This window comes from Drosophila busckii, chromosome 3R (assembly GCF_011750605.1).
Source record: "Drosophila busckii strain San Diego stock center, stock number 13000-0081.31 chromosome 3R, ASM1175060v1, whole genome shotgun sequence".
In the NCBI taxonomy this organism is placed as follows: domain Eukaryota; kingdom Metazoa; phylum Arthropoda; class Insecta; order Diptera; family Drosophilidae; genus Drosophila; species Drosophila busckii.
In genome coordinates, this window is record NC_046607.1 from 3608672 (window position 1) to 3635215 (window position 26544).

At 40.5% G+C, this 26544-nt stretch overlaps 1 protein-coding gene across 6 annotated transcripts; it reads right to left on the reverse strand.

The window, feature by feature from the left end:
* Window positions 1-438: 438 nt before the first annotated feature.
* Window positions 439-25141, reverse strand: LOC108602859 (low-density lipoprotein receptor). 6 transcript variants are annotated; one of them, XM_017991136.2, is made up of 11 exons: window positions 24613-25141; window positions 19432-19572; window positions 13282-13401; window positions 10334-10453; window positions 9469-9692; window positions 7567-8970; window positions 7305-7503; window positions 6893-7018; window positions 2351-2499; window positions 2144-2293; window positions 439-734 (listed from the first exon to the last, which is right to left on the reverse strand). In XM_017991136.2, the coding sequence occupies exons 1-11, from the start codon at window positions 25124-25126 to the stop codon at window positions 699-701; spliced, it is 3183 nt and encodes a 1060-aa protein (XP_017846625.2). In that variant the 5' UTR covers window positions 25127-25141; the 3' UTR covers window positions 439-698. The 6 variants fall into 6 exon arrangements, with proteins under 6 accessions (XP_017846625.2, XP_017846626.2, XP_033149956.1 ...); XM_017991137.2 differs by lacking the exon at window positions 10334-10453 and adding an exon at window positions 13078-13194; XM_033294065.1 differs by lacking the exons at window positions 10334-10453; window positions 19432-19572; window positions 24613-25141 and adding exons at window positions 13078-13194; window positions 16363-16511; window positions 17530-17691.
* Window positions 25142-26544: the final 1403 nt, after the last annotated feature.

A 26544-nucleotide genomic window follows, 5' to 3' on the forward strand; every position in this document is an offset into this window, starting at 1 on the left:
TTAATTTATTTCCAAAAATGTATTTACAATATATTTTGCTAAATTTTTCTGCTAAATACATTTCACTAAACATTTGCTTATTTTTACAAAAACATCATTTTTTCATTGGATTTTGTATAACAAAAATAATGGCTGTGTCTAAAGTTTAATCAATTTCCCTTTCATTTTTCTAGCTTTACAAAATGTATTTCCTCAACTTAAGACAATAAAACTTAAAATTTAAATGAATTTCTTATGCTTAGTTATGTGTGAGTGTGTGTGTGAGTTTGACGCTTTTAGTTGATTAGAAAAAAGTTACGCCAAACTGCAAATGTGTGTGTATGTGTGTGTTTGTTAAACTTAATATTTTAAACTAGGCAACAAATCAAATTTGTTGAGTATTTTAATTTCCCCATGATACAATTTGTGGTTCACTTGTATATTTTGCTGCACATTTGATTTTTTAACTACTTTTTGTTCTGCTTGTTGTCTTTCTTCTTCTTTTTTTTTTGGCATGCTTCTGTCTACTACTTGCTATACAAAGTTTGCTCTTTGTTTCTTTGAGTGCTTTGCCTTAAACTTAAAGGACTTGTAAATAGGAGTTTTTGTTTGCTGCTGCTGCTGCTGCTGCTGATAATGATGCTGCTTGTTGTATGTTGAATAAGGAATCGCAACCAGTTTTGGATATGTCTATTTATTTGGCTTACTTATGACGTCATTCAGACGCATTCTGTGCCCTTTGCGCTCAGCGGTTCCTTCAAAAGAGAGAAGCAATGTTTAAAATTAAGATATTTAAATGCAAATTAAGCATAAATTATAGTAAATAATATAAAATTAAACTAGCATTTAATTTAAAGCGAAACAATGGAGACCATAATGAAATTAATGCAAATTAAATACTCTTACAACTAATAATTGAAGTTAAAAATGCAGCTGCTAGAAATAAAATGAATTAAGTGCATTAAATATGCAGTTTCTGTTTTGTATTCATGCCGTGCTTAGTCGCATTATAAACCGCAGTAAAATCACGCCCAGCGCCATTTTTGTTTAATTTGGAATAATTATTTACAGTGTGTGTGTGATTTTGTTTTTTGGGCAGCTGTAAAATACAGCGAGCTAATTAAAATGCCTGCTCGTGCATATGATATAGCAAATTCAATTTAAATTAAATATTTAAATATGAAAAGCAAAACGTGCTTAGCCGCTGGCAATCGTATGCAACGAAAATGAATATTTTGATGTACCATTGATGCCAATTAAGGCCTTTTCGTTTAATTGGCCAATTGATGGGCATAACAGTGGCCCAGACTGTGTAATTAGGCGAGCGAGGTGTGGCCCAAATGGGGCTTAAGTGTAGTTATCAGCCAATTTGCTGGCCCTAGGTGACAACGGCAGTTCGATAATACAAAAAAAATATATATATGCCATAAATTAAATCAAGCAATAAAATTATAATTAAATTATGTGCATGAATATAATAATAGCAGTTGACAATTTGCATTGCATTGCGGCAAAATTGGATATTGGATATGCATTGGCCTAAACTTACCCGCACTATGCGCTAATCGATAATTAGCTTTGGGGTTACGGCTACGGTTACGGCAAAGCTCGCAGCGTGTTATTGTTAAATAAAGTGTTGATAAATTTAGCTATATATGTATGTAGTTGTGTAAAGTTAAACTAGTATTGGCTGCGCTATTGGTTAGACGTACAATATGCAATCAAAAAAGGTAAATTTATTAAAAACTATGCACAACATTTGCTGTCGCCTTGATAAACACATATAAAAAACACACACCATAGTTAATATAATACGTATAGTTCTGATAAATTTATAGCACAACATCTGGGGTTGGGTTAAGTTACACACTCGGATATCTTTTGCTTTCGCTTTTGCTTTTGTATGGACAATAAGCTTTGAGTTGGCTTTTGTACAGTTACACTTAATCTTAATGTAGAGTTGAAAATGAATGAGTCTGTGCTTAATAACTAATTACACGCCTAGACTTACGCAGCTATGTACAACGTTAATTATAGTTACTAGCTTAGGCCTAACTTGACGAAATATGTCGCCAGCTGTGCGTTAATTAACTTAAAATCTCACATAGCTAAAATCGTTGGTATTTGGCTGTTGCGCTGTTGCTGTGACCAACGACCCGCTTACCTCTTCCTCCAATGCATTGGCATATCTATTTATAGGCGGCGCATTCTTCTCTAAGCTGAACGTATCCTCCGTGGTCTTGTTGTACGTGGGATTGACAAAGTTCATTGAGTTGCCACGCTTCGGATACTTCTTGAACACAAATATGGCAATCTGAAATAGCAGCTTAGACAGACTTATTATGATTAAATATTAGATTTGTGTACTTACGCCCACGACAGCGCCCAACGACAGCACAACGGCTATACAAATGATTTTTGTACGCGACTCCTGCTGCGTTGTTGTCTGTGCTGCATCTGAGTTGCTGTTGCTGCTGCTGCTGTTGGCATTTGAAGAATTTTTGGCGGCTGCATTGTTCTCTGCAAAAGTCAAGCAAACATTTGTTAATTAGTAACTATAAATAAATGTTGAGTTTTAAAGCTGCCAGTTAACACTAAGTTCACCCTACTGAACTTTGTAATCAAAGCATAGAAGTTTTTTGTAATTACCACAACCAAAGTTTACAAAATAATTGCGATATACATAATCAAGCCAGGACAAGCAGCACGTGTTATGTTGGTCAACTTGTCAGCGTCAGTGGGCAACATAATTACAAATTTCTGTACTCTACTGTTTTCTATTTTTGCAGCGCTAACTCAACGACTTCCTGTCGCGTATAATTTGTTCTCACTCGGCTCTGTTTCTATGTTTTGTCCTACGCGTTGCGCGCTTTCGCGCTTTGTGGTGTGGCAGGAAGTTGTAGGATTTTTCCGCTGTCAACATAATTCGTTTTCATATTTTCCGTTTAGAATATGCTTAAAAGTTATGCGCAGCGTACGCGTTCGCCTGGCAAAAAGGATGTGTCGCACTTAACAGCATTGCACGAACTGCTGTTGGCGCCTGCTGTTGTCTTGTTGCTATTAATTTTGACATAGACGTGGACGTGGACGTGGAGTGTGGCTAAAGCCACCAGAAATTATCATTAAAAGTTGGCAATGGCAACAGCTGCAAAGCATCGATTGTTAGCAAGCATATTCAGCTAATTTATTTGCGGCAGCAGTGCAGACATTTGGCATATGAAGGGCCAAACATAATTCATTATGAATTTTTGAATATTTTTACGAAATATTTAGTCCTACGCATAAAGCGGGATGCAAACTTTTGCTATAAACCGCAAGTAAAAAATGTTGCTACACGAAGTTTGCAACAATTTCTTTAGCTTTCTATTTTTTGGTACAGCATGTACATATTTCAAAGTCACCCTCATGTGCATGTGTGTGTGTGTGTTTTCTCGTATATTTTATGTACTTCCATAAATGTCATATATTATTGCGCCGCCCCTAATCTATAGCAAATGCAATTTGCCTGCTTCGTGGCACAAAACAAAGTAATGCCTCGCCATTTTTATAATCCAGCACATGTGCTTTATATGTTTTTGAAACAGACACCCACAATGCATAGAGAGCAGCTAGGAGCTGCTAGGCTGCTCTGGGTGGGGGCCACACAGGTGTCTTTGGCGTGCAAACGAGCCCCTAAATGCTATAAAAACCGCTACAAAATGTTAACGTTAAACGTGTCGCAGCCCTCGCAGCACAACAAAATGGCGCAAATGAAATAAAAACGCATAAAAAAGCAACGCAGAGCAGAGAAAAAATCCGCTGGCTATGTCACCTTGCTTAGTGACTGCTATGTGACTAGATTAGATAAACAAAAAGTTCAAAAGTTTGCCAGCGAGAGATTCAGAGCCAGCGCTACCAAATCGGATGATGGCTGAACAAAAGCTGTAACTGTAGCTGTAGCCACTGCAGACGCACAGCTGAAAGTTATAAAATTTACAAACAACTGTGGCACAGCTGAGCAGCTGCTGCTGCTGCTCCTGCTCCTGGTGCTCCTGCTGCTGTTGCTGGTGTCTATTTGCTAGCATAGTTCGCTTTATGTGTTGGGCATTAAAAACGCAGTCATTACTTCGACGGCTCAAACTTTATGGAGGCCAAGTGCTGTCTGTCTGTCTGTCTGCCTCACTCTCTTGCTCTCTCTCTCTCTCTCTCTCTCTCTCTCTGTCTCTGGTGTATTTGCAAAAGTTTGCCTGCTTTGCTTAATTAAGCAATTTGAAGTGTAGCGCTGCAGCTGATGCTGAGCTGAGCTGAGGCAAGAAGCAGCAAAAAAATGTAGCAGAAACCGCTAATTGAAATTGCAGTTATGGCGTCCTTGCTGACGGCTTTGGTCATCTAATTGAAATAGTCCTTAACTAGTTTATAGCTATTTACTTGGCGAAATGCTTGGCCCTTCACCTTCAGCCAGCCAGCCAGCCCCAAGCCCAAAGCCGCAACAAACAGCGCTGCGCTAACTTTTGTGGTAGCTGCTGTGGCTGCTGCTGCTGCTGCTCCCTTATTCGCTCGTAAGCGTAATTTTCTCAGAAATGTGTTGCAGCTCGGCTTTGATCCTGTGGGCGTGCCTGGGTCAGCAGTTGCTTGAGCCGCTTAACATTTATTTGCTTTTCATTTTTTGTGTGCCTCTTTCTTTCATTTACTTTTTAAATTGACGTAATTAGGCGCATTTGTGTGGGCGCCTGGACTAAGCTCGACAAAAAGTTGATTTGGTTGAGTGTAGTGGGCATGGCAACGCTTAAGAGTTTACTTGCTAGATTTATATATTAAGTGGCTCAAGTCAAAGTTGGGCTGGGCAGAATATGAAAAGAATGTTTCAATTGAAATTTAATTGCTTTACAGTAAGCAAAAGCGAAGCGAACTGACGATGATATCAAAAGGTAAGCAACATCAAATATATATAAAATTTTGAAGTGCGTTCAAGTTGCTTTTGATGTGTGTTAGGTGAAGATTTAATATACAAGTTGAAGACAGCTCTCGACTTCAAAAGCGGGTGCAACAATTAATAAAGTGTAGCATACTTATATGTTCAATTTGAATGAATGAAATTAAATTAAAGCAATTAAGTGAATTAGCGATATGAATCAGTGAAATACCATATAGATTGTCGATTTGACTAGCAAAAACACAGCTTAACTCTAGCTGAACTGAAACCAACGTTGCGTATTCGTATTTGATTTATTTTAAAATATTTCTGAAATTTTTTATGCTTCTATTCTAACTTTAACTAATACTAAATTGATAGTAGCACTGAATGCAAGTATGCTAAGCCAACGTTGCGTATGAGTTATTTATGTTGCTGTGTTATTTTTTAAGCTGCTTTTCCATGAACTGTGCAGTTCAGTCAACATTAAGTTCACATACAATTAAATAAAATAAACTGCCACAAGAGTCCTTCAAGCATCCTTTTTGCTATTTCGTTTATGCAAGCATTGCCTATGTCAGCTTTCAACACATCGCTTGGGGTATTCATATTGTGAGTTAATTATTAGTTCGAGCAGTAACTGGATATGAGTGCATGGGGTGTGTCTTACAGGCAAAATTGGTTTGCCTGGTTGTCATAGCGCCTGCCTAAGCTGCTTGCTGCTTATTTCCAAATAATTTGCGTACAGTTTCGAGCCTCGCATGTGCGCGTTACCAGCGGTTGTTAGGCTGCATGTATCTGTGTATCTTTGAGATACACGTAAATACCTTTCAAGCGCTGTAGTCACGAGTGTGTGCGTGTGTGTGTGTGAATGATCAAAGTGTGTGCGAGATTATTAAAAATAATGATATGCGCCCAACCAATAAATGCGCGCTCATTAGGCAAGTCGGCTTAGAGCTGCAGCCAACTGTGGGGCAAACAAACAATGACAATGCTAAATATTCAACTGGGCAGCGAGTTGTTGACAGCAGCAAACGCGGATTGATGCATGCAACGTATGATGAATTTCTGCTTAAACTATTTGCACCGCCGCTGCGTCATAGTTGGGCGTGTACAATTTAATTTCATGGCGAATTGTTGCTGCTGTCACTGCCGATTGTCACTGATATGTTCAACGAGTCCATGCCAGCTGTTGCGGTTGTCAGCCGTTCATCATACGCAGCAGCAGCAGCAGCTTAAGCTTATGCAGCGTGCGGCTGACTGACTGACTGACTGACTGACTGAATGGGTGTGGGTTGGCTGTGCTATCGCTTATGCCATTGTTGCCATTAAACATGTCACAAAAGCTTCCTTTACGTTGCCGCTTAAATGCGACGCAGCCAACCCGCTCCCCACGCTGCTAGTCAACCAATTTATGTTTCACGTGTCAGTCAGTCCGTCTGTCTGTCAGCACACACACATATGCATTTTGAGTGATTATGTCGATATCATTGATGTTGATTTATGATGATGACATGTGTGCGCTCGTTCGTCGGTTCGTTGTGTCAAGAAATTGTTCTGACAAATGGCATACAAAATTAAAAGCATTAAAGCGCATTGCAGATCAGGTAGCATTAGCAGATATAAGTGCAAATGCATACAGAAATCTTCTAAGCTTAAGCAAGTTGGGATTGGCTGATTGGAAATGCTGCTAGGCAGACAAGTGAGCGGAGAAGACCCAAGCTTAGCAACGAAGTTTGCCTGGAGGCTTTGGAGGCTGCTAGACAAACATGTTACAAATTAAAAAGATTAAAGCAATGATTAAACTAGACTACAAGAGTAAAGCGTAGAGCAGTTAAGACACAAATAGAAAGTGTTGAACCAAAGGTTAGTTCAGTTTCAATATAATCTACTATATATATATAATAAATGTATCCAACACCAATATTATGAAGCAAGTCTACTTGAGTTGCTACTCATATAAGCAATAATAATTTAATAGCCGCCACCATATAGAAGCATTAACTGCTTTAAAATTCATACCAGGCGCTACACTTGGCGCATCTTGTGGAAGTTTCGCTTCAGTCGGCATAGCCATCGTTGGCTTCAGATTAACCAAGTGCGTTGTTGTTTTTGATTTCGCATGTTTGTGCTTGTGTCGCTTACGCACTGCACATTAAATATAAAATGCAACAAAATAATAAAGAAAATAAAATAAGTAAAGCGCGAAATTATATTAAATGCATTGCAACGCGCTCATTCCCTTAATAGCTCTCAAGTGCAGCAGCAGCCGCCGCTCGGTGTGTGCCACAACCGCAACAAGCTGCACGCACGCCAAGCTGCAACCACAAACGCAGTCAGCCATGGCAGCTATGGCTGCATGCAATGCATTTACCATTGCATTGCTTTTTAAGCCTCGAACATTACGGAGCGCAGCAAAGGCCAAGCCACTTACCATCTTCGACGCACATGAGACCATCGGGCAGCAGCTTCAGACCGGTGGGGCAGGCGCAGGAGATGCGCGGACTGCGCTCGTTGATGCGCGGCGCGGGCAGACAGAGATGCGAGCAGTGACCATTAACCGATTGACAATGATTGACGCCATCGGGCTGGCGATAGGGATGGTAAACGTGAATGACCATGGGATGCTGCAACTGCAATAGAAATTGAAATGGATTAGCTGATGATTAATTTGAAATCGTCTGATTTGGACTCACCATATGCGTTGCTGTTATGGGCTCAACGCCTTCCCCTGTGAACTTGTTGGCCTTGAAGACCGTCTGCTTGTCCCAGTCGGTCCAGTAGATGTAATCCTCGAAGGTGGTGATCGAGAAGGGATGGCGCAGGTACTCGGTCGAGTAGAGAATCTGTCGACGCTTGGAGCCATCGTAGTTGGCTGAGCTAATGACGCTCAGCTTGCCATCCACCCAGTAGATGCGCTTGCGCACCAGATCCAGAGTAATGCCATTGGGCCACTTGACGTCGTAGTTGATGATGGTGGTGCGATGGCTGCCATCCATGCCGGCACGCTCGATGCGCGGCGAGGCGCCCCAGTCGGACCAGTACATCCAGCCCTCGATCGGATCGAGCGCTATCGAGCGCGGTATGTCCAGCGCATCTTCGATCAGCACCTTGCCCATGTTGCCATCGAAGTTCGTCAGCTCAATGGTGCACTTGTGTGTGTCCGTGTAGTAGACGTGGTTGTAGATCCAATCCACGGCCAGCCCATCCGAAGTGACCGACGACTGCTTGAGCACCACTGTCTTCTCGTTGCCCTCATCGATGGGCGCCTTGTAGATGCTCTGGGTGGTCACATCGCTCCAGAAGATCATCCCAGTGCGGAACACAAAGTCCAAGGCCGTGGCCGACTTTGTGCTATTCACAATCGACGTCATCTCCATGTGATCCAGGGCAATCTTGCGTATATCATGGCGACGCGCCAGCAACAGCGAGGCATGCCCCTCGGTCGCCTTGCAGCGTGTGTGGTTGCGAGGATCTCTAATGTATCCTGCCTCGCACTCGCACTTGAAGCCGCCCATCTCATTCACACACGTTTGGGAGCAGACGCCGGGCTCGGCGCACTCATTGATGTCCACACAGGAGTGGCCGTCGCCCGAGAGCTTGTAGCCCTGGTGGCATGCGCAGTGGTAGCCCACTGGGTGATCCACACACTGGTGCATGCAGCCGGCGTTCTGCTTGGCGCACTCATTGATGCCGCACTTGCCCGCCGGCTCGTCCTCGCCATCGGGGCAGTCCTTGCGCTTGTCGCACACCTTCGAGAGTGGAATGCACTGGCCAGCGCCGCAGTCGAACTGAGTGGTGGCATTGCAGCTGATGATGGGCGCCGACAAGCGGCAGTTGAGTTCATCGCTGCCATCGGCACAGTCCGATTGGCCATTGCAGGTGAGATGGCCAGCAATGCAGGTGTGATCCTTGCACTGGAACTGATCGGGACGGCAGTTGATCTGCTGCTTGCAGTTCTCCGCATGCTCGTCATCGCCGCCGGGACAGTCGCTGTCGCCATCGCAGAGCCAAGTCGGATGCAGGCAGGTGATGTGATCGTTGCACATAAACTCGTGTGGCAAACAGGGTGTGCGCGCGTGAGTCCTGTGGCCACAGTTCTGCAAGTAAAGTCAATAAAATTGCCTGTCAGCTGTGCGTACTTTATATAAAATGCATTTTGCAGCGGCTGTCAAACTACAAAAAAAGAGAAGGAAGCTCTTCCAGGAAAGTTTATATGCCATAAAGCAACAAGAACGACAATGCAGCAAGCGCTGCTGCTACGCTAAGTGACTGTGTTGCTGTTGCTCAGCTAAGCTCCAACTAGACGTATGTGTGTTATAAGATTGCATTTGTAGCATACTTTTTGGGGCTTGCTTTAGCTTAAACTTATGTTGTGCAGCGTCTACGCTTGGCTGACAACAAAAGCTCTGTGTGTGGCATCAACTAAATGTTGCATCATCGTCGACAGTTTTGAATAATGCGCCATAATTTATGCTTCCGACCAATGCTTATAAAAATTGCATAAACGCGCGCTGATTTATATAGCGAAAGTGAATGATTTACGGCAAAACGTTTGAAGCGAGTTTCATCAATAGCAAAAAGTTTTCAAAGTTTACCTGCTCATCGCTGCCATCGGAACAGTCCTCATCGTTATCGCATTTCCAAAGCATGTTGATGCATTCGCCATTGGCACAGCTGAAGCTTGAGTCTGGGCATTGCGTCTTGGTGCAGTTGCGCTCGTCGCTATGGTCGCCGCAGTCATCGTCATGATCGCACACCCAACGCGCTAAAATGCAGCGCCCATTGCCGCAGGTGAACTCATCCGAGCGGCAGGTTTCACCTAAGCGTTAGAGATGTTAGATGTTAGGCAAGTTTTGCATTTATTTTATAGTAACATAAGCATGCAGATTAGTGTGGGGACGGAGGACTGACTGGAATGATTGTTTGTTTGTGTTATGAAATCGTAGAGCTGAGTAAATACTAAACCGTAGCCATGTACAATGTGTAGCTTAAGCTGTAATAATGTTGAAGGGGGGGCGGGCACTCTGATATATGCGGCACATAACTCAACAAAAAACCAACACCATTATAAAAATTGCTAGTAAATACAAACAGCAATGCGCTGAGGGATAAGCCAAAGAGAGATTTGTGTTGGCAAGCAGCAGCAGCAGCAGCAGCAGCAACAGCAAACCAACGACCATAACCAACATAGCTACAATAGCTAGACATACATACAAACGTTATGAAAGCAGTGCACGCTTAAAGTGAGTGCGTGTATGTATGTGTGTGTATTTTTTGGGTATGGCTGTGTGCGTAAATATTTGTGCATGTGCATTGTTTAAGTACGCAGCACAATACGCAAGACTAAAAGTTACATGATGACCCCACACCACACACACAGCCAAAGAAATAGATAGATAGTTAAATAAATGTAACTAAAGCACAACAACAACTACTGGCTGAATATTTTGTTAGGCTTACTGCACGAGGCCTCATCGCTGCCATCGCGACAATCTTTGCTTTGATCACACATCCAGGACAATGGAATACACTCCTCGCCGCTCTTGCAGGCAAACTGATCCGTTGAGCAAGCTTTGCTCTCTACAAATAAACAATAAGCATTAAAGTTAGTATGTGATAAACTAGGCGTACGCTTAATATTGTTAATACCGCAGCTAATGTAATTAGCTGTAGAAAATAAAGTGACTAGGCTGACTTAAAGTGGCAGCAACAGCTTCGTAATTAAGTTTATAAGCAGACGTCAAAACTTATAGACAACGCAGTTCAATTGTGCTGCATGCCAGTCGCTGTAATAAACATAGTTGTCGAGCCTCACACACACACACACACACACACGCAGTTAGAGAGCGAGCGTCAAATAGCAAATGCGTCGGCTTGGGGTTACGCAGGCGGCATTTTATCTAGGCAGTAATTAAGACATTATCAGCCAACACTCCATAAAGTTAAAACGCACACATGCGTACACATTAAAGCAATTATCACGCACACATACGCACACTCACACACACACACGCATATTAACACACACAGCCACACACATGCATATGCATGAAAGTTTCATTGAAGTTTTGCCAGGCGACGCGCAGCAGCAAGCAGCGGACATTAAACAACACAACACACACACACAGACAGCCACACCCACACACACAGGCTGTGGCATAAAAACGCTTGTGTTTAACCCTTAATGCGTATTAGTATGCCGCTTTTGCCTGTGTGTGTTTTTTTGAAATATTTTTGTTTGCCTTGTCCTTTGTTTCCAACTGCTGCTGTGACGCCGCTTGATTTGACTTGATAAGATTATGTAATTCAAGGCAGGCTATAAAAAAACACACACATACACACACATGTGTATGTGTGTGCTGCTTTTATACCTATTTAAATATGCTTGCTTCCTGCTGTCAGTTGCTCGCCCATTGTTTGCATATGCGCGCACCTATGTGCGCCATTTTTGGCATTTCTGCGCGTCTCTGTGTGTGTGTGTCTGTGTGTGTTTGTTGCAAATAAATTAATTTATGATTATTTAACATTTTTGCTGCTGCTTGACGTTTCGCATGCAGAACGCGTCGTATGCGTGATATGACTTAAATTGGAATATATTACAGCTTGGGCCAAGTCGCTGCCGCTGCGCTGTATATAGCAGCTACTATATAATAGAAATCAAATTAATTTATGCAAATAGCAACAGCGACGACGACATTTGCCAAAAATTTATTTTGTATTTTGCTGCACACATTTCTTTAAAAATAAATTCATATATATTTATTATGCTGCTAATGCTTTTGCTTTTAGCGTTGGTGCAGATTTATAGCAATATAAAAATTTTTTAATTACGCGCAAGCTTTTGCAAATATTGCGCATACGCAACGTTTTTATGACTTCATTAAAATTGCAGCACTGGCCGTCAGAGCTGCTAGAACTTCATTTTTCATTTATTTTGTGTCGCTTTCCCATGCAGTTATAAATTTTTTCATAAAACTGGACGACAGCGCATAGGAAATGTCACTTGGCCAGAACGTATTGCAATGGGGCTGGCTGGCAGGCAGCTTTTATAAGCCATAGCAAAATCAATTTGCCAGCTACAATGAATGACTTACACACACACACACACATGCATGCACACACATATCAACTTTGTATTGAGCATGCAATTTCTTGTTATCTGGCGCTCATAGCTCGCTCTTCCTATAGCTATAGTGACTGAAGCTGCAATTTGATTTTAATTTTATTTAAAAGGCTTTTAGTTTGTTTGTCGTACATGCGCTCGGGCTAAGCGACATTTTACATTTTCACTTTCAGCCATCCAAGCCAATGAAGTTTGATGTGCTCTGCTGCGAAATAGTTGACATTTAACTTTGCCCAAAGCTTGTCTGCAAATCTAATCATGTAAACTTGGATTTCTTGGCTCACTATTGAAAGATTTAAGCTGCAGTTGAGTTTGTGTTAAACTTCAATTAACATTCACAACGTTGTGTAAGTTATAAAATGCAAAAAAGCTGAACTCAGTTTTCTTTTTTATTTTTTTCACATAAAATGACACACGTGCTCAATGGAGGAGAATCAACTGAATGAGCTGTTATCCGGCTACAGAGTCTCGACAGCAGCTAAACCGCAGCCTCCATTTTTTTATATACATTTTTTTATATTTTTGATTACCAGTTTTTATTTCGCTTGGCTGCTGAGTTACGAGTGAATAACATCATAAAACTCTCATCATTTATTTTGTTGGCGCTTTTCAATTACATTGCTGTCAAGCAAGAGCGAGCGAGATAGCAAGCTAAATTGCTATATAGTTTAATGTGGCACTAACGGAGAAACAAGCAGCTTGGAAATTTTAAAAACCAAACTAAGCTACAGCATTTGAATTTATGTGGCATAACGCATATGAGTGCTGGGGTCGCTTTAGCTTAAGAGTAGACGAGTAACAGCTGTCCAGAAGCTTTGCTGTCTGGCTAGGGCTATGCTAATGCATAAATACAAATTAGTTCCGCTGCTGGCGGCATTTTTGATGCGCACGTCGCGATATTGTTCAGAGTTTGACGTTAATTTATGGCGCCCAAGTCATAAAGTCTGTGAATAAACAACACTGGGGCTTGGGCTTGGGCTTGGGCATGGGCATGCATTGAATGGATGAGAGGGAGTGCGAGTTAGTTGAGCGTCCTCCGAGTTAGTAATGCGCCTTAGGTGAAGTAAAATGCTTTGCTTACGACAGTCCGACTCATCAGAGCCATCGCGACAGTCCGGATCACCATCGCATATCCAACTATGTGGCAGACACTGTTCGCCATTGTTGCACTTGAACTCAAAGGGACTACAAAAGTCCTCTGCACACGCACACACACACACACACACACACGCAAGCTAAAGCTGTAAATCTTGTCTATATATTGGATGCTATATTAAAAACTTACGGCACAGTGCGCTTGCTTCATCGGAGCCATCGGAGCAGTCGCGCTCCCGATCGCAGCGCCATTTGTTGGGTATGCAGTTTCCATTATTACAGCGAAATTGTTCCGTGCCGCAAGTGGAGTCTGTAAAAGCAAAATTACATTATATAAGTATATATATAAGCATATTCAAGATATATAATAGCTTGCTGCTTATGCTTGAATAGTCAACTGTGCCGCAATGAAAAAAATAAAAAAGTATTTTGAGTAGCAGAAAATGTGATTTTTGTGCTGAGTGCAGGCTGCGGGGCAGTAAAAAAATTTCCACTACCACTTAGCACAGCCTGCAGCGTTGGCTTTGGCTGCTACCCTTTTGTTTTACAAAAATGTCAAAGTGTATAAAAATAGTTTTGGCCATTTTATGGTCACTTTACTTTATGACGCTGCGCTCGTTTGGGCCAAACGAAATAATTAGTTTTTTTTTATATTAATATGCATGGCTTAAAGTTCATAATTGGTTAAAACTTTATACGAATTTAAAATTGTGCAAGCAGCAAACTTTAGAAGAAACAAATTATTCAAATTCAACTTGCTACAAAACAATTTGTCTAAGTTTTTTCTTAGCTTTGCTTGAATGCATTTTGGCCTAAAATGTTGCAGCTTTTTAACTGCAATTGCAGACGCAATTTAACGCGTAACTCGTTGACAGACATTTTGAAATTTGGCTGCGCTTTAAGCAGAAACACGTTGCGTAGCACGTCTGGGCCAGGCTAGCGGCATAAACTTTGCAGCAACTTTGTGTCTGTAGCACCCCGACTTCATTAGAGTGCGCAAAATGCGCAGCACGTTTTGCGCTTTGGGAGCCTCACAGCGTATTTACCTAGGCTCTGGCATTTAGTGCCAGCATTAAACATAGATGAGAGCCAGCAACAATAAAATTGCAATAGTTAAGCTACAAGTTGAAGCGCAGCCATTGGCGCCGCTTGGCTATAAACTTAATTATTAACAGTCTGATGCGTCTCAAGCAAATTATGAGCCAGACCGAAATGATTAAATTCAAACGCAGGTAACGCTCCCCAGGCTGCTCACGTATAAACTGCACGCTGTTGTTCTTTGGCTTGAGCGATAATGAATTGCACTTAAGCAGGGCAAGGGGTCAACGCTTATCGTTTGCGCTTGTCTGTTGCTGCGGCAGTGCATTGGCTGCTGCGCTTATCAGTTGCACAGTTGCATGAAAAGCCAAGTCAAGGTTGTCAACATTGTCGCCTAACAAAGTCAGCAGACGACGAGGCCAACACGAAAACTTTCTCACACATGCCGCCTTGACAAAAAAACTTTTCTAGCTACAATGCAGCTAAGCGGTTGCAACCCCAAGGCGCTGCGCAGCCACAACTCACTCTCCAGATCTCTATCTGACTCCCCAAGCTCATTTACAAGCAAAGCTTAAGGCAGCAAAGTTATCTGGTTTTCACAAGTGTCCAAGGCACAAAAAAGTTTCGTTGCTGCGGTCATTCATCGATTTGGCGTATTAAAACTTTGGCATGATGTTTGCCATTTGTCCATTTGCAACGTTTTGTGGCAGCTTTACGACTTTAAGCTGACGCCAATTGCATGTCAAGCAAACTTGTTATTCAATAAAAAAAAGCGCGCAAGGTAATCAATACAAATCTTTAAATTTTAATTTATTTTCAGCGTATTAAAATGATAAATATTTTTTGTCCGTACCCAAACCTAAGCGCGCCTAATGAAGTTTGTGCTGCTGCTGCCTTTGGGTCAGTCGGCGCACATAAATTGAATTGTCTGTTTCATTTAAAAAGCGGAAAAAGCAAGCAAACGTGCACAAATTTCAGCTCTACTCACTCACACTCTGTCAACTTTTGTCTTCGGCCACGCCGCTCAATAAATGAAAAATTTGTGCCGCAGTTAAGGGGATTTTCCTTTTCATTGTTTACAATTGTTGGGTCGTCTTTTTTTTTTTTTACAGCTTCCTCACAGCGTGCGCTGCCCAGCAAATACATAAAAAAAATAAGTAAAAAAAAAAAGGCTCGACGCTTGTTGTTTATGGCACCTTTTTCGCTTTATGGGAGTTGTGCATTGTATTTTGTCTTTAGCTTCAAGTATTTTAATAAAAACAAAAAAAAACAGTAAACAAAATTTAGAGACTGCGTGCAACGGCTCATAAATCATTTGAAGTGCTGCATGTTGCTCTCGAGAGTTGCCTTTAATGAGCGCCAACTTATTACATATGCTGCGCTTTATTTGTTTGCTGAAATTCATTGAATTGAAATCAAGCTGTTTACTATTTTTATATCATAGGTTTATTATTTTATTTGATATATGCTTATATGAAATATATAAACGAAAAGTAGCTGGCAGCTGCTTAAAATTGAGCAATGCATAATTTATGGCTTATAGGGCATCGACGAGGCCAACTGAAGTTATTTAAAGGTTGCCAGACATTTTTCCTTCCATCGCTAAATTCTTTGGGGCTTATCAGCTGTCTGTCTGCCTTTGCGTATTTTGTTATTTTTTATCTTATTTTGTCTACATGAATATTTATGTGCTTGCTATGCTATTGAGGCGCTTGCTACATATATTTTCTGTTATAGTATAAATGTGTGTGTGTGTGTGCACTTAGAGTGCTTTATATGTGTGAAATTCAACAGCAGCAGCAGCAGCTAGTGTCGTTGCGGTCTCGGCTTGTTTACGCAGCGTATACGCAATGTGGCAGCCACTTAACAACAGTTGCTGCTGCCGCTGCTGCTGCTGCTCTTAATGGCGCGCCCCGTTTAGTTGTCTATAAGTTATTTATTTATTTATTTACAGACTCTACGCCCGTGACAGTTGACGCTGCTCTGTGCGCCACGCCCAGCCATAAAAGATAAAAGCTAAATGCAACACAATTGAGCGTAGCATTATACAAAACAATAACAGTAAATCGCGCTATACTTGAGGCACTTAATGCGACTATAGAAATTGAGGTCAGGTCAGCATTCAAATCAAGATAAATGTAAAATCATTCAAACTAAAGAAACTGCAACTTAATAAAGAGATAAGACAAACTACAAATGTAGAACGTTAGATTTGATATTTTGATAGTCATACCCGTATCGATATTTGGCGCTGCATATGTCTGAAACGCTTGTGGCTGCTGTACGTGCTGTAATAATCCGCTGATGAGCAGCAGTTGGCAGCCCAGGAAGCTGCGTATTAGTCCCATGTTGGTGACTTGCCTGCAAATTGTTGACGCACTCCTATGGTTAAATTATATTACACATTATTATAGGCCATGGCACACACACACACACACACATATATATATATATATATAATAATGTGGCCTAAGTGCGTGTTTGAATTATTAAATTAAATTGTTGCCAACATATTCAAGTTAAATATTTTAAATGACGTTTACTTCAACATTTTGTTGCAAATTGCTGTTGGCGCATACTCGCGCTGAAAAGTATGCAGCGCATATTTCATTCATTTTGTTTTATGCTGCGCTTATTTTATTTCAATACACAATAACATGTTTATTAGCATTTTAATTTATGTAAACTATTTTATAAGTTGAAAAACAATAAATTTTAACAAGTTGTTTGCATTGTTTTTTTATTGTTGCTTCATTTGCTGCGTTTTTCTTTTCACACGCCTGTCAGTGCACAATTTTATTTAATTCGATTTAAATTAGCGTCGCTTTTTGTGCGCCATTTATTAATAAAAGTTATTTATGCGTTTGCTCAACATGCCAATGTAAGCTGCTGTGTATAAATGTTTGCTTTTTATTTGTTCACTTATTACGCTTTAAATTTTAATTAATAGCAGTAGCAGCTTAGAGGCAAAGCCTCTTTGATTTATAAAAACACAAAGTAAATGTCAATGACAGTTGGCCAGGCCAACAGTCACATTTGTGTCAAGTTCATGTAATTTAATACAGCGCATACAGTTGAGCGTTTAAGTGGCCACAAAAGGCAAAAGTGTGGCGTCTACTGTTGCAGCTGTTGGCACAAATCAAACCAAATAAAAAAAATGCGAGCTGCACGCACAGCATAAAAAAAGAGTCTCTTGTCTAAGAGAATTCTTTAAGGTGGCCAACAATGACGCGCAGAAGCGTAAAAACTTGTGAAAATTGCAAAAGCTTCAAGCCATTAAAATCGAGTTGGCGCCAACTGGCAAAGCCAGTTAAAAACAACGCGCCTCAGTTTAGCTACAACAATTATTTTTAATATTTTAAACAGCACTTGTAGCATTAATTGTGCATTATTAGCTTACTTTAAACACTTGTTACTTTATATTATTAATTTATTTATATTATCGCCACACAGCAATTTGGCTGCTGCTGCGCTTTATGCGCCTTTTGATTTCGATGGTTTTTTGGTTCGTCCTGTTGCACGCACACGTCCGTTTAAATTAAAAGTTCAACGCTAACTGAGTTTTAAGCGTGCGACGACAAATCTTAAAACATCCCAGCATCCCAGCACCAACAGACTGAACAGCAAGAGCTGTGCTCACAGCCACGAGCTTCTGCTCAACCATTGATAAGAGTTTGCGCTCAAGCGTTTTGCGCTCAGCCGCGCAGCTCAACTCACATTGAGTGCGTAATTGAGCGCGAGCAAATGCGAGTCGCTTTTGTATTTTGAGTGCAATCAACAGCCGGTCAACAACCGTAGGCAATCAGAAATAGTCAACAATAAAAATGCATGCACAACTTAACTAAACTAAACTGCAGACTGCAGCACATGATTTTATGTAAATTATGTTAAATTGTTGCGCTCATTCGCCGCGCTATTATTTATCAATTAAAAACAATGCGCGATGCGCGGGGAATGCCACAAGTTTTCCGCATAAACAGTGAATTCTATATATGGGTCAAGTTTGAACTGCATTTCACTTGCTTTGCGTCGCAATTATTAAGTCAATGCTGATAAGCGTCGTTGTAAGTCGCATATGCCAGCCAGTTAGTGGGGCTCGCTTAATGCGCCGAAATAAATAAACAATTTGCTCTCAAATCAGCAATTTTTTTGACCCCACGACTTCCTTCTTTATTTTTTTTTTATTGCATGCGCTGCAGTCTCAGTTTGTTTGAATTAAACAGAACTGCGATTAGATTGCGCATTAAATAAACTACAAATTGGCTTAGGGCATTGCTAAATATGTGCACACACAACTATACGCACAATAGTTGAGTTGAGCGTCATAATTTTTAACAGCAAATTGCAAGCTCAGCTCAGAGTAATAAACACAACAAAGCGCTGCCAGTTAGTGACGCTTAAGTAGCATTAGACTATTTCTTAGTTCATATTTATTCTTGTCTTAGTGCTTAAACTCAAGCTACAAGCTGCTGCGTTGCTGGTCTGCATAGTTTTTAAGCTCATTTGGTGTCTGCTGTTAAGCATGATGCAACGGCTTAGTGCAATTGCACTTGACTTCACAGCCGAATGCTCAGCTTAGCACATGCTGCAGCCTTAAGTTGTTCTTTGTTGTTGTTGGTGGCAAGTGGCTCAAGGTTGCACAGCAAGCTGCTTATAATTATAGTTTGGGGCCAATCAGCTCAAATTACAGCAGTGGTCAAGTGCGTAGCATTGAGCTTTTGACTGCGCAGTGCTTTAGTCTCAGCCCTAAAAGCATGCAACACAATTTTTCAAACTGTTGCCAAACAAAGTCAACGAAGCACGCTTAAACCAGTTAGAATAGATGGGCTATCCTGTAAGCTAACAAACTGAAATTAAATGCATTGGCTAATAAACTACGCACACACACTCACCCACACACACACGCACACATACTCGCACACACAAGTGTCTATGGCAGAGTAAAAATTAAATGAAAATAAATTCGCCAGTTGCTGCTGCTGTTGTATCTAACATGACACTAAATAAACACAGAGTCCAGTTGTTACTTGCTCAACAACGCAGCCACACAAATAGCACAAAACACCACACACTAGAACCCAATACAAAAGCAAATAAATACAAATACGTAAAGTGAGCGAATAAGGCAGCCAAGCCAAATGGTTGCCTCTGTGACATTTCCCAAATTGAATAACTACAAATGAGTGACAGCCACAGCTCAGACTGTGAAGTAGAAGCCACTAAAGTAAGATAGACTACCCAGAAATATTCATTGCTACACTGGGTAAGCATTTAAAGCAACTTTGGGATATTTGGCACTCACCTTCGAATCTGCACTGCTCCTGCATTTCATCACTGTGATCATCGCAGTCCGAATCGCCATCGCATACAAATCGAATGGGTATGCATTGCCCGTTGTTGCAACGAAATTGCTTCTCCTCGCAGTAGTGTGGCAAGGATTGCGCTAAAACCATAAAGAGGGTGAGGAAAAATCAAATGCATATTAATTAATTAAGTTGAAATTCTGCGGTTGTGACTATAATTAAACAACAGACAGGCCTAATAAAATTCATAACTAACATTTAAGCTGAAAACTTTGGCTCGTTAACAAACTGAGCCGCAACAATGAAGCTACCAAATGTTTGGGCTCCGCAGCTGTGGATCGTTGACAAGCTTTAAGCCTTTTTTAAGGCAACGGCAAAACTGACAATAAACAAAAACTTTGCATATAATGAAGTCTGTCGCCGTCGCTGTGTGTGTGTCTGTCTGTCTGTCTGTGTAAAAGGATAAACCGCAAGTGAAATATGCGGCAGAGATGTCGCCAACATAAACAAAGCAGCAAATATTTTTTAAATTAATAAACAAAGGGTTGAGCTTCAGACTTTGCATGTGTGTGTGTGTGTGTCTGTGTGAACAAAGAGGGATTCATCAATCGTTTATGGCATTTGGTGTAGGCTTAGTGACAAACTTGTCCGCAAACAAAATGGCGTCAGGCTTGCTTCCGCTAAGCTATTAAATGGCTTACGCTAAGCGGATTTGCCCAGGTTTTAGTTATTACACATGTGAGTGTGTGTGCTTGTCGCTATACCTTAACGATATGACGTCTCAATTAATCGGGCCATGTGTGCATACGTTTCAGTTCAGTTCCAGTTCAGCTCAGCTCAGCTCATAGTTAGCCTGCTAATGTGCTGCGATTAGGCCAAAAGTGCGTTATGCTGTGTTTGTGTTTGTGTCTGTCTCGGTTTCAAATCTCTAGTCTATCCATGTGCCATTTGGCGTTTAATTGTGCGCATTTAACACAAATTGACAATTGCCTGTGCTGCTTGCAAGACACGCACGACTTCATTACATGTGTATTTGTGTGTGTGTGTGTGCCAAGCATTTAATTACAGTTACAGCTATGTCAAGCTTGCCACACACACACACCCATACACACCCATACACATTTCATTATCGTGGGAAATTCTTGGCATGCAAAGCAAATTATTTTCATTTCGCTTTATTGCACTTGAGCCTCATATTTTATAAAATTACTTTAAAGTTTATTAAATTTAGCACACTTTGCAGCATTTTTTATGCCACTATGACAAGTGTCAAGCTTGTGAGAAATTTATAAAAAACACGCATAAATGCAAATTGTTGTAAATTTATTTTTATCTTTGCATGCAGCAACTGAAAATGAAACCAAATTTGTTATGAATAGAATTTTTGTATAAATGCAAAAAAAATGCAGTTATACTGCGTCTGTTTTTTTAATGCAAATTGTTGCTGCATACAAAAGTCGGCTACGCAATTTGCATTTTAAGTGAGCAGGTTAGCTGCTTAATTGAAATTGCGCTGCAATGTTGAGATGCATATTAAAGTAACCCATTTGTGTCACTTTGAATTGACGCACGACACTGGAATTAATTTATTTATTTCTAAAAATATTTGCAGCATACAACTTAGCAGCTTGTTAATTATAATTATTTAGACTAAACTTTGCTTGTCAGTTTAGCTTAAAGAGTCTTTGCTGTAAAGCGACGCTGCATAAATTAAGATTGATTGAATGATTGAAATGACATTTAATTGCCAGACTATTGCCCTTGAAATTACGCAAGTCTTTAAGTTATTTACGACGCTAATACGCGCTTCTTCGCTTGCTTTAATTAAATTAAGCACTTGAGCAATAACTTAAGGCAACTTACAGCGACTGCAAAAAAGTAATAAAACTAAGTAAACCACTGCGGCTGCTGCTGCTGCTGCCAATTTGATTGATAGAATTTCTGATCAGCTGCGACGTCGACGTCAGCGCTGGCCAATTAAATGCGTGTTCTGAGGTTCGTTGCCCATTAACCCTCACACTCTGCCTTGCAGAAATCAATCACAGCGCCGCGGCCCAGCAGCTCGACAATATATCGTGCCAAGGAGTTGGACCATGTCGAAGGCCACAGACAACAATTCGCATGAAAATTCACACCATTTATGCAGCGAGCTACGCACTGTGCCCCATGGAAAAACTTTACGCGGCTAGTCGCAAAAAAAGGGCAACATAATAAACAGAAATCAACGCAAAAGTCAATCAATGGTCAAATCAATAAAAATGTTTTATTAATTGTCGACAGCTTTACTAAAATTTTGTGGCTGCCTGCGCTCGATTGCGCAACAAATATAAATAAAGTTGGCTATTTAGTGATTAACTAGACTTAATAGTTAAATATTGTTAAAGTGTCATAATTAACAGGATTGGCAAAGCAAACCACAACACATTGTCAAGGTGAAAAAATATGAAATTATTTGCAATAATTGCTGGTAATATAGATAAAATTGTATGTGGACTTTGCAGTTTATAAAATAATAAATAATTATATAACATAATAGAATTTCTTGCTATGCGCAATTGAGTTCAAGTCGTATACTTAATGTGCCAGTTTTGTTAGCAGGCGTAGACTTTGCTTAACGTTGGAAGAGAGTCAACTTAAGTTTAAGCTCTTATTAGAGATGTGATCACAGCATCTTGCGCTCTTAAAATTGGAGCGACTGCTTACTCTTAAATCACAACTAACTTGTTCAGTGTAGCATTTATTATAAACTTTAGTATTTAGCATACGTTGCATAGTACAATTTCAACTGTTATCAAGCTAATTACATTAAGTTTTTGTGTACTTTGATATCTGCGATAGCGGGTGCAAAATTCGATAAACAGATTTCAATTTTTATCAAACTTTAGCATATTATCGCAACTGCTTTTTTTTTTCATTAGATAAGCTGAGTACGTCTGTTTCTGATTATAAAAGCAATTAGTGTACAATTTTATGGCGTCAGAGCGCCACTAAGAGCGCCGTTGCTCTTAAATAAACGCGCGCTCTTAGTTTTCTAAAGAAATAGCTTGAGTAATTTGTTTTTGTTAAAAAGGTGGCCTGATCGTTGGCAACATAACAAATACAAATAATAAACAACAAATGATTGTAACTCTCTTTTTGTATCAATGAGCCATGTGTTTTGTTATTGTTTTTTTTCGCATACCGTAAATTATTCAGCTTTGCGCTTATAAACGATGATCACAGTTTCCCACATATATAAACGTAGGAATTAAAAACATTTGTGTCTACGTATGCTATGTGTTAATAAATAAATTTTCTAATGAATTCTAATTAAAAGCGGTTATATGGGTTGCATGCAATTAATACACAGACTACATATGTATAAGCAAAGTTGCTAAGTCATGTGCATGTGCTTAAAGCGCTTGCCAAAAAATCACGCCACCTTTGAATACCTCACACAGCGTCATACGCAGCGTATGTGTGATATATGTGTGTGTGTGTGTGTGTCTGATGTAGTTGTGGCATTAAGCAACTTTAAATGCAAGCCTATATTTGCATTCGTAAATTGGTGTTATTAGGTGATTCATTTGATTTTCGTCACTATTTCTTGATATGCGTACATTTGGGTAGTGCACGAGTAGTTTTTATTTATATGATTAGATAAGCTGCTTTGCTTGTGCGTAATAAATAGTCTAGGGTTTGCCTCAGTGATAATTTAACACTTTAACGTAACCGCAAATCTAAAATATACAATTGCTTTGATTGTTGGCAAGTAAGTAGCTAAAACAGTTAAGAGACTTTAACTTATGCTGAGTGTTTATTACAAGCAACAATGACAAATTGCTGTTCATTTTGTTGGCTTCAACGCCTGAAAGTTGTTTTCGGCTTGTCAAAACGAGAAATAACTATTTGCTCATAATTACGAAGTCGCTTTTGTAATCAAGACATGCAGCTCGCTTTGCTGTAGTTGCAGTTGATGTACGAATCAGAGCCCTCAGCACGTGCAAATTCCTAGCATAATTATCCAAGTTAATTACAGCCAAGACGGGTTTTCAATTCCGGCCGACACTTTTTATGATGGCAGCCAGAAACTTGTTTAATTTCGATTTTGAAATAAATCAAGGCAGCCCGGCAACTGCATTTGCTGCCTGCCTGCTACTCCTGCCACTGTTTGTGGCAGCAACAACGACTGCACTTTGCATTGGTTTGTATATCGCTGACATTCATTAGGCTGCCAAGGACGTGCCCAGAACTTTGATTATGTTGCCGGTTCAATTTAGCGAGCGGCAGCTCAAAATAGCAGTTGACAGTTTTCATTTGGCACTTTGTTAGGCGGAAATTTTAACTGGCTAATACACTGTCAGCTAGTAGCTTAAAATAAACTGCTGCTAACACTTTGGGCTGCAATTAAGAGCATTAACAGTTAGACTTGGCCTCGACTGGGGCGTCACTTAGTGCAGCTGCCTGTTTGTTTAGCTATTAGTCCAAAATATTAGCTGACAATAGAACAACATAAAAGCATTTCGATTCGCACATACTAAACTAATTAAAAGTGGCAATGACTGCATTGCATAGTTTGTATTTACCTTAACCTTTTGTTAATAAACATAAGTGGCGTTTAAATTATAAATGATGTGGCGAAGGTTTCAGCTCATTTTAAAGCAAAATTAGCAGTAAGTTTAATACAGTCAACAAAACCTTTTTTTTTTTTTGGTACACGTGGTCTTTTGCTGGCAAAGCGCGAACCTGTATTTCTCTTTATTCTTGCGCTTACTCACACCACTGTGCTTCATCAGCAGCAGCAGCAACAACAGCAAGCAACAAGAAGAGAGCAATAAACTCGAATGGAGCACCAAAAAGAAACTGAAACACTTGTTGCTCTCTCTGCTTACTCAACTGAGAATCAGTGGCCGCCTGAAGATCTAGCAAACGCCGGCCGGTAGCAGAAGCAGCGGCCAAAGTGTAAAGCAGAACAAAAGCCAAAGAGTTGCAATGCAAGTAGAAGAAACGGCAGGGGGAACTTCAAACAGAGAAAGTAAAAGGCAATGAATATACAAAGAGTGTGGTGTGTGGTCGGTCAGACGTCATGGAATGCAAGCGGTATTGCAAGTTACAGTTACTTGGAATTTTAGCTAAAAAACATTAACTGTGCGCAAATATGATGCGTAAGCATATTTTGTATATATGCGGGCTTTACTTACATATATCCAGAGTTGTATTTAATTTGCCGGAGACGTTCAGAAACGCGTAATCCATGCGCAAATTTGAGGCTTTGCTATTGACACTGCTTGGAGCTAAACTGTTTGCCGCTGCTGGTTGAAAGATCTTTAGTTTGTCCAGCGGCGGCCCCAGCGTACTCGCTCTGATCTTTTCCATAAACGCCGAGCTGCTTAGATTGGCGATTATTAGACTGGGACTGGGTGCGCCGGCAGTGGCTTGGGCGGCATTCAGCACGGCTGCATTGCAGAATTTGCTAATGCTCAGCATCCATGTGAGAAAGATGAGATGAAACGATGAGGTGAAGCTGAAGCTAATCAGCTGCTGTACACGGCTCTGATAGTTGGAGCTGCTGCTGAAGAAGACGCTCACCTTGGCCGGCGGCAATTCTTCAATGTTGCTGCTGTTGCTGTCGTCGTCGTCGCAATCGACAACATTGTTGTTTATTGTTGCTGCTGTTGTTGTTGTTGTATTGTTATTTGCTGCTAGCACGCACATTATGATTTATTTTATTTATATTACTTTTTAAATTAAACGCTGCAAAAGAAATTGCATTTGCTTTAGATTCACATTTGCATAGTTTTTATGATTTATGTAAGAATTTTTCACATATGCATTATTAAATAACACTACAAAGTCATATGTTTTAGCATAAAAAAAAACACGCCACTCTTGCCAAAAAATTTATATCTTTTGCCTCTTTTTTTTTTTACCACTCGACGGGAAACAAAATACAGACGCATAAGTTTGTCTGTGTGTGTCTGTTTGAACATTTGGCAATGTAGTCAATGAGTGTGAAACGCAAAACAAAATGCAGAGAGAGAGTGTATGATAAATAGCGGTATGCAAGACATAAGAAACAGCCGTTGCTACTTGAATACAGTTGAAGAAATAGCATATGTATGCGAAAAAAAAAGTTGGCTTGCCCGACTCAGTGTTATGCTTTGTTTGCCAGTTCAAGTATATTATTTTCAGCTTGACATCCCTAATTGTCGCTCAACTAGAACGTGACGCAAGGTAACCCCCAACTGAAACCAAACACTTGATGTAACCTGTCACGCATTATGGCTTTAACGTAAGCCTCACAGCTGGCAGCGGCATTGCTGCTACTGATAGTTCTACGCTATCATAGTCTTATCAAAAAATGTGTGTTATGCATAAGAACTGCTGGCGCTACCAAATCACACAATGCGAGTCGTCTCCAGCTGCTGTTTAAGTGAAATTTTCTTGCTGACACAGTTCTAATTTTAGTGAGCTTGTGATACATAACAAAAATAATTAAAACTTTGGCAGAAACAATTTGGCAAAGTCAGCGCGAATTGCAAGCGGCCTCGCACTACACGTGCTGTCGTCAACTTAATGCCGTCGCGCTATTGTTTGTTGTTTTTTTTCTCACAAAACTGAGCTAAACATTTTCATACTTTTTGCAATTAACACCTTTATTAAATCTGTACCACTCTCTGGGCGCACATAAATTATTACTTTTTATTTGCTTTCGTTAAACGCAACGAACTTTAGCTTTTGCTTTCCGGCCAATATCGTTCACGCACAGATCTTTGCTTTTCTACCGCCGATATATGCTCACTGCACGACGCCTTATGACTGACCGACCAATGCCAGCTAAGTTATATCGTTGCCCATGACACGATCGCCACGCGTACAAAATAACCGAATGCCGCTCGTGCACGCGACACGAGCGCAAACTAGTGAGAGAGAGTTTGGATATGTGGGCAGAGTTTAATTTGCGCTAAGCGCTCGTTTTATACTCTTTATAATATACTATATGCTATTAGCTGAGTCGCCCTTGGCGTAAGCTGTATTTGGATTAGCTGCTTCGGCTAGAGTATTCAAGGGGTCGCCCAGTTGTAGTATGGCACTTGCATGCACCATTTGTTTTAATTCGTCGCTGCTGTTCT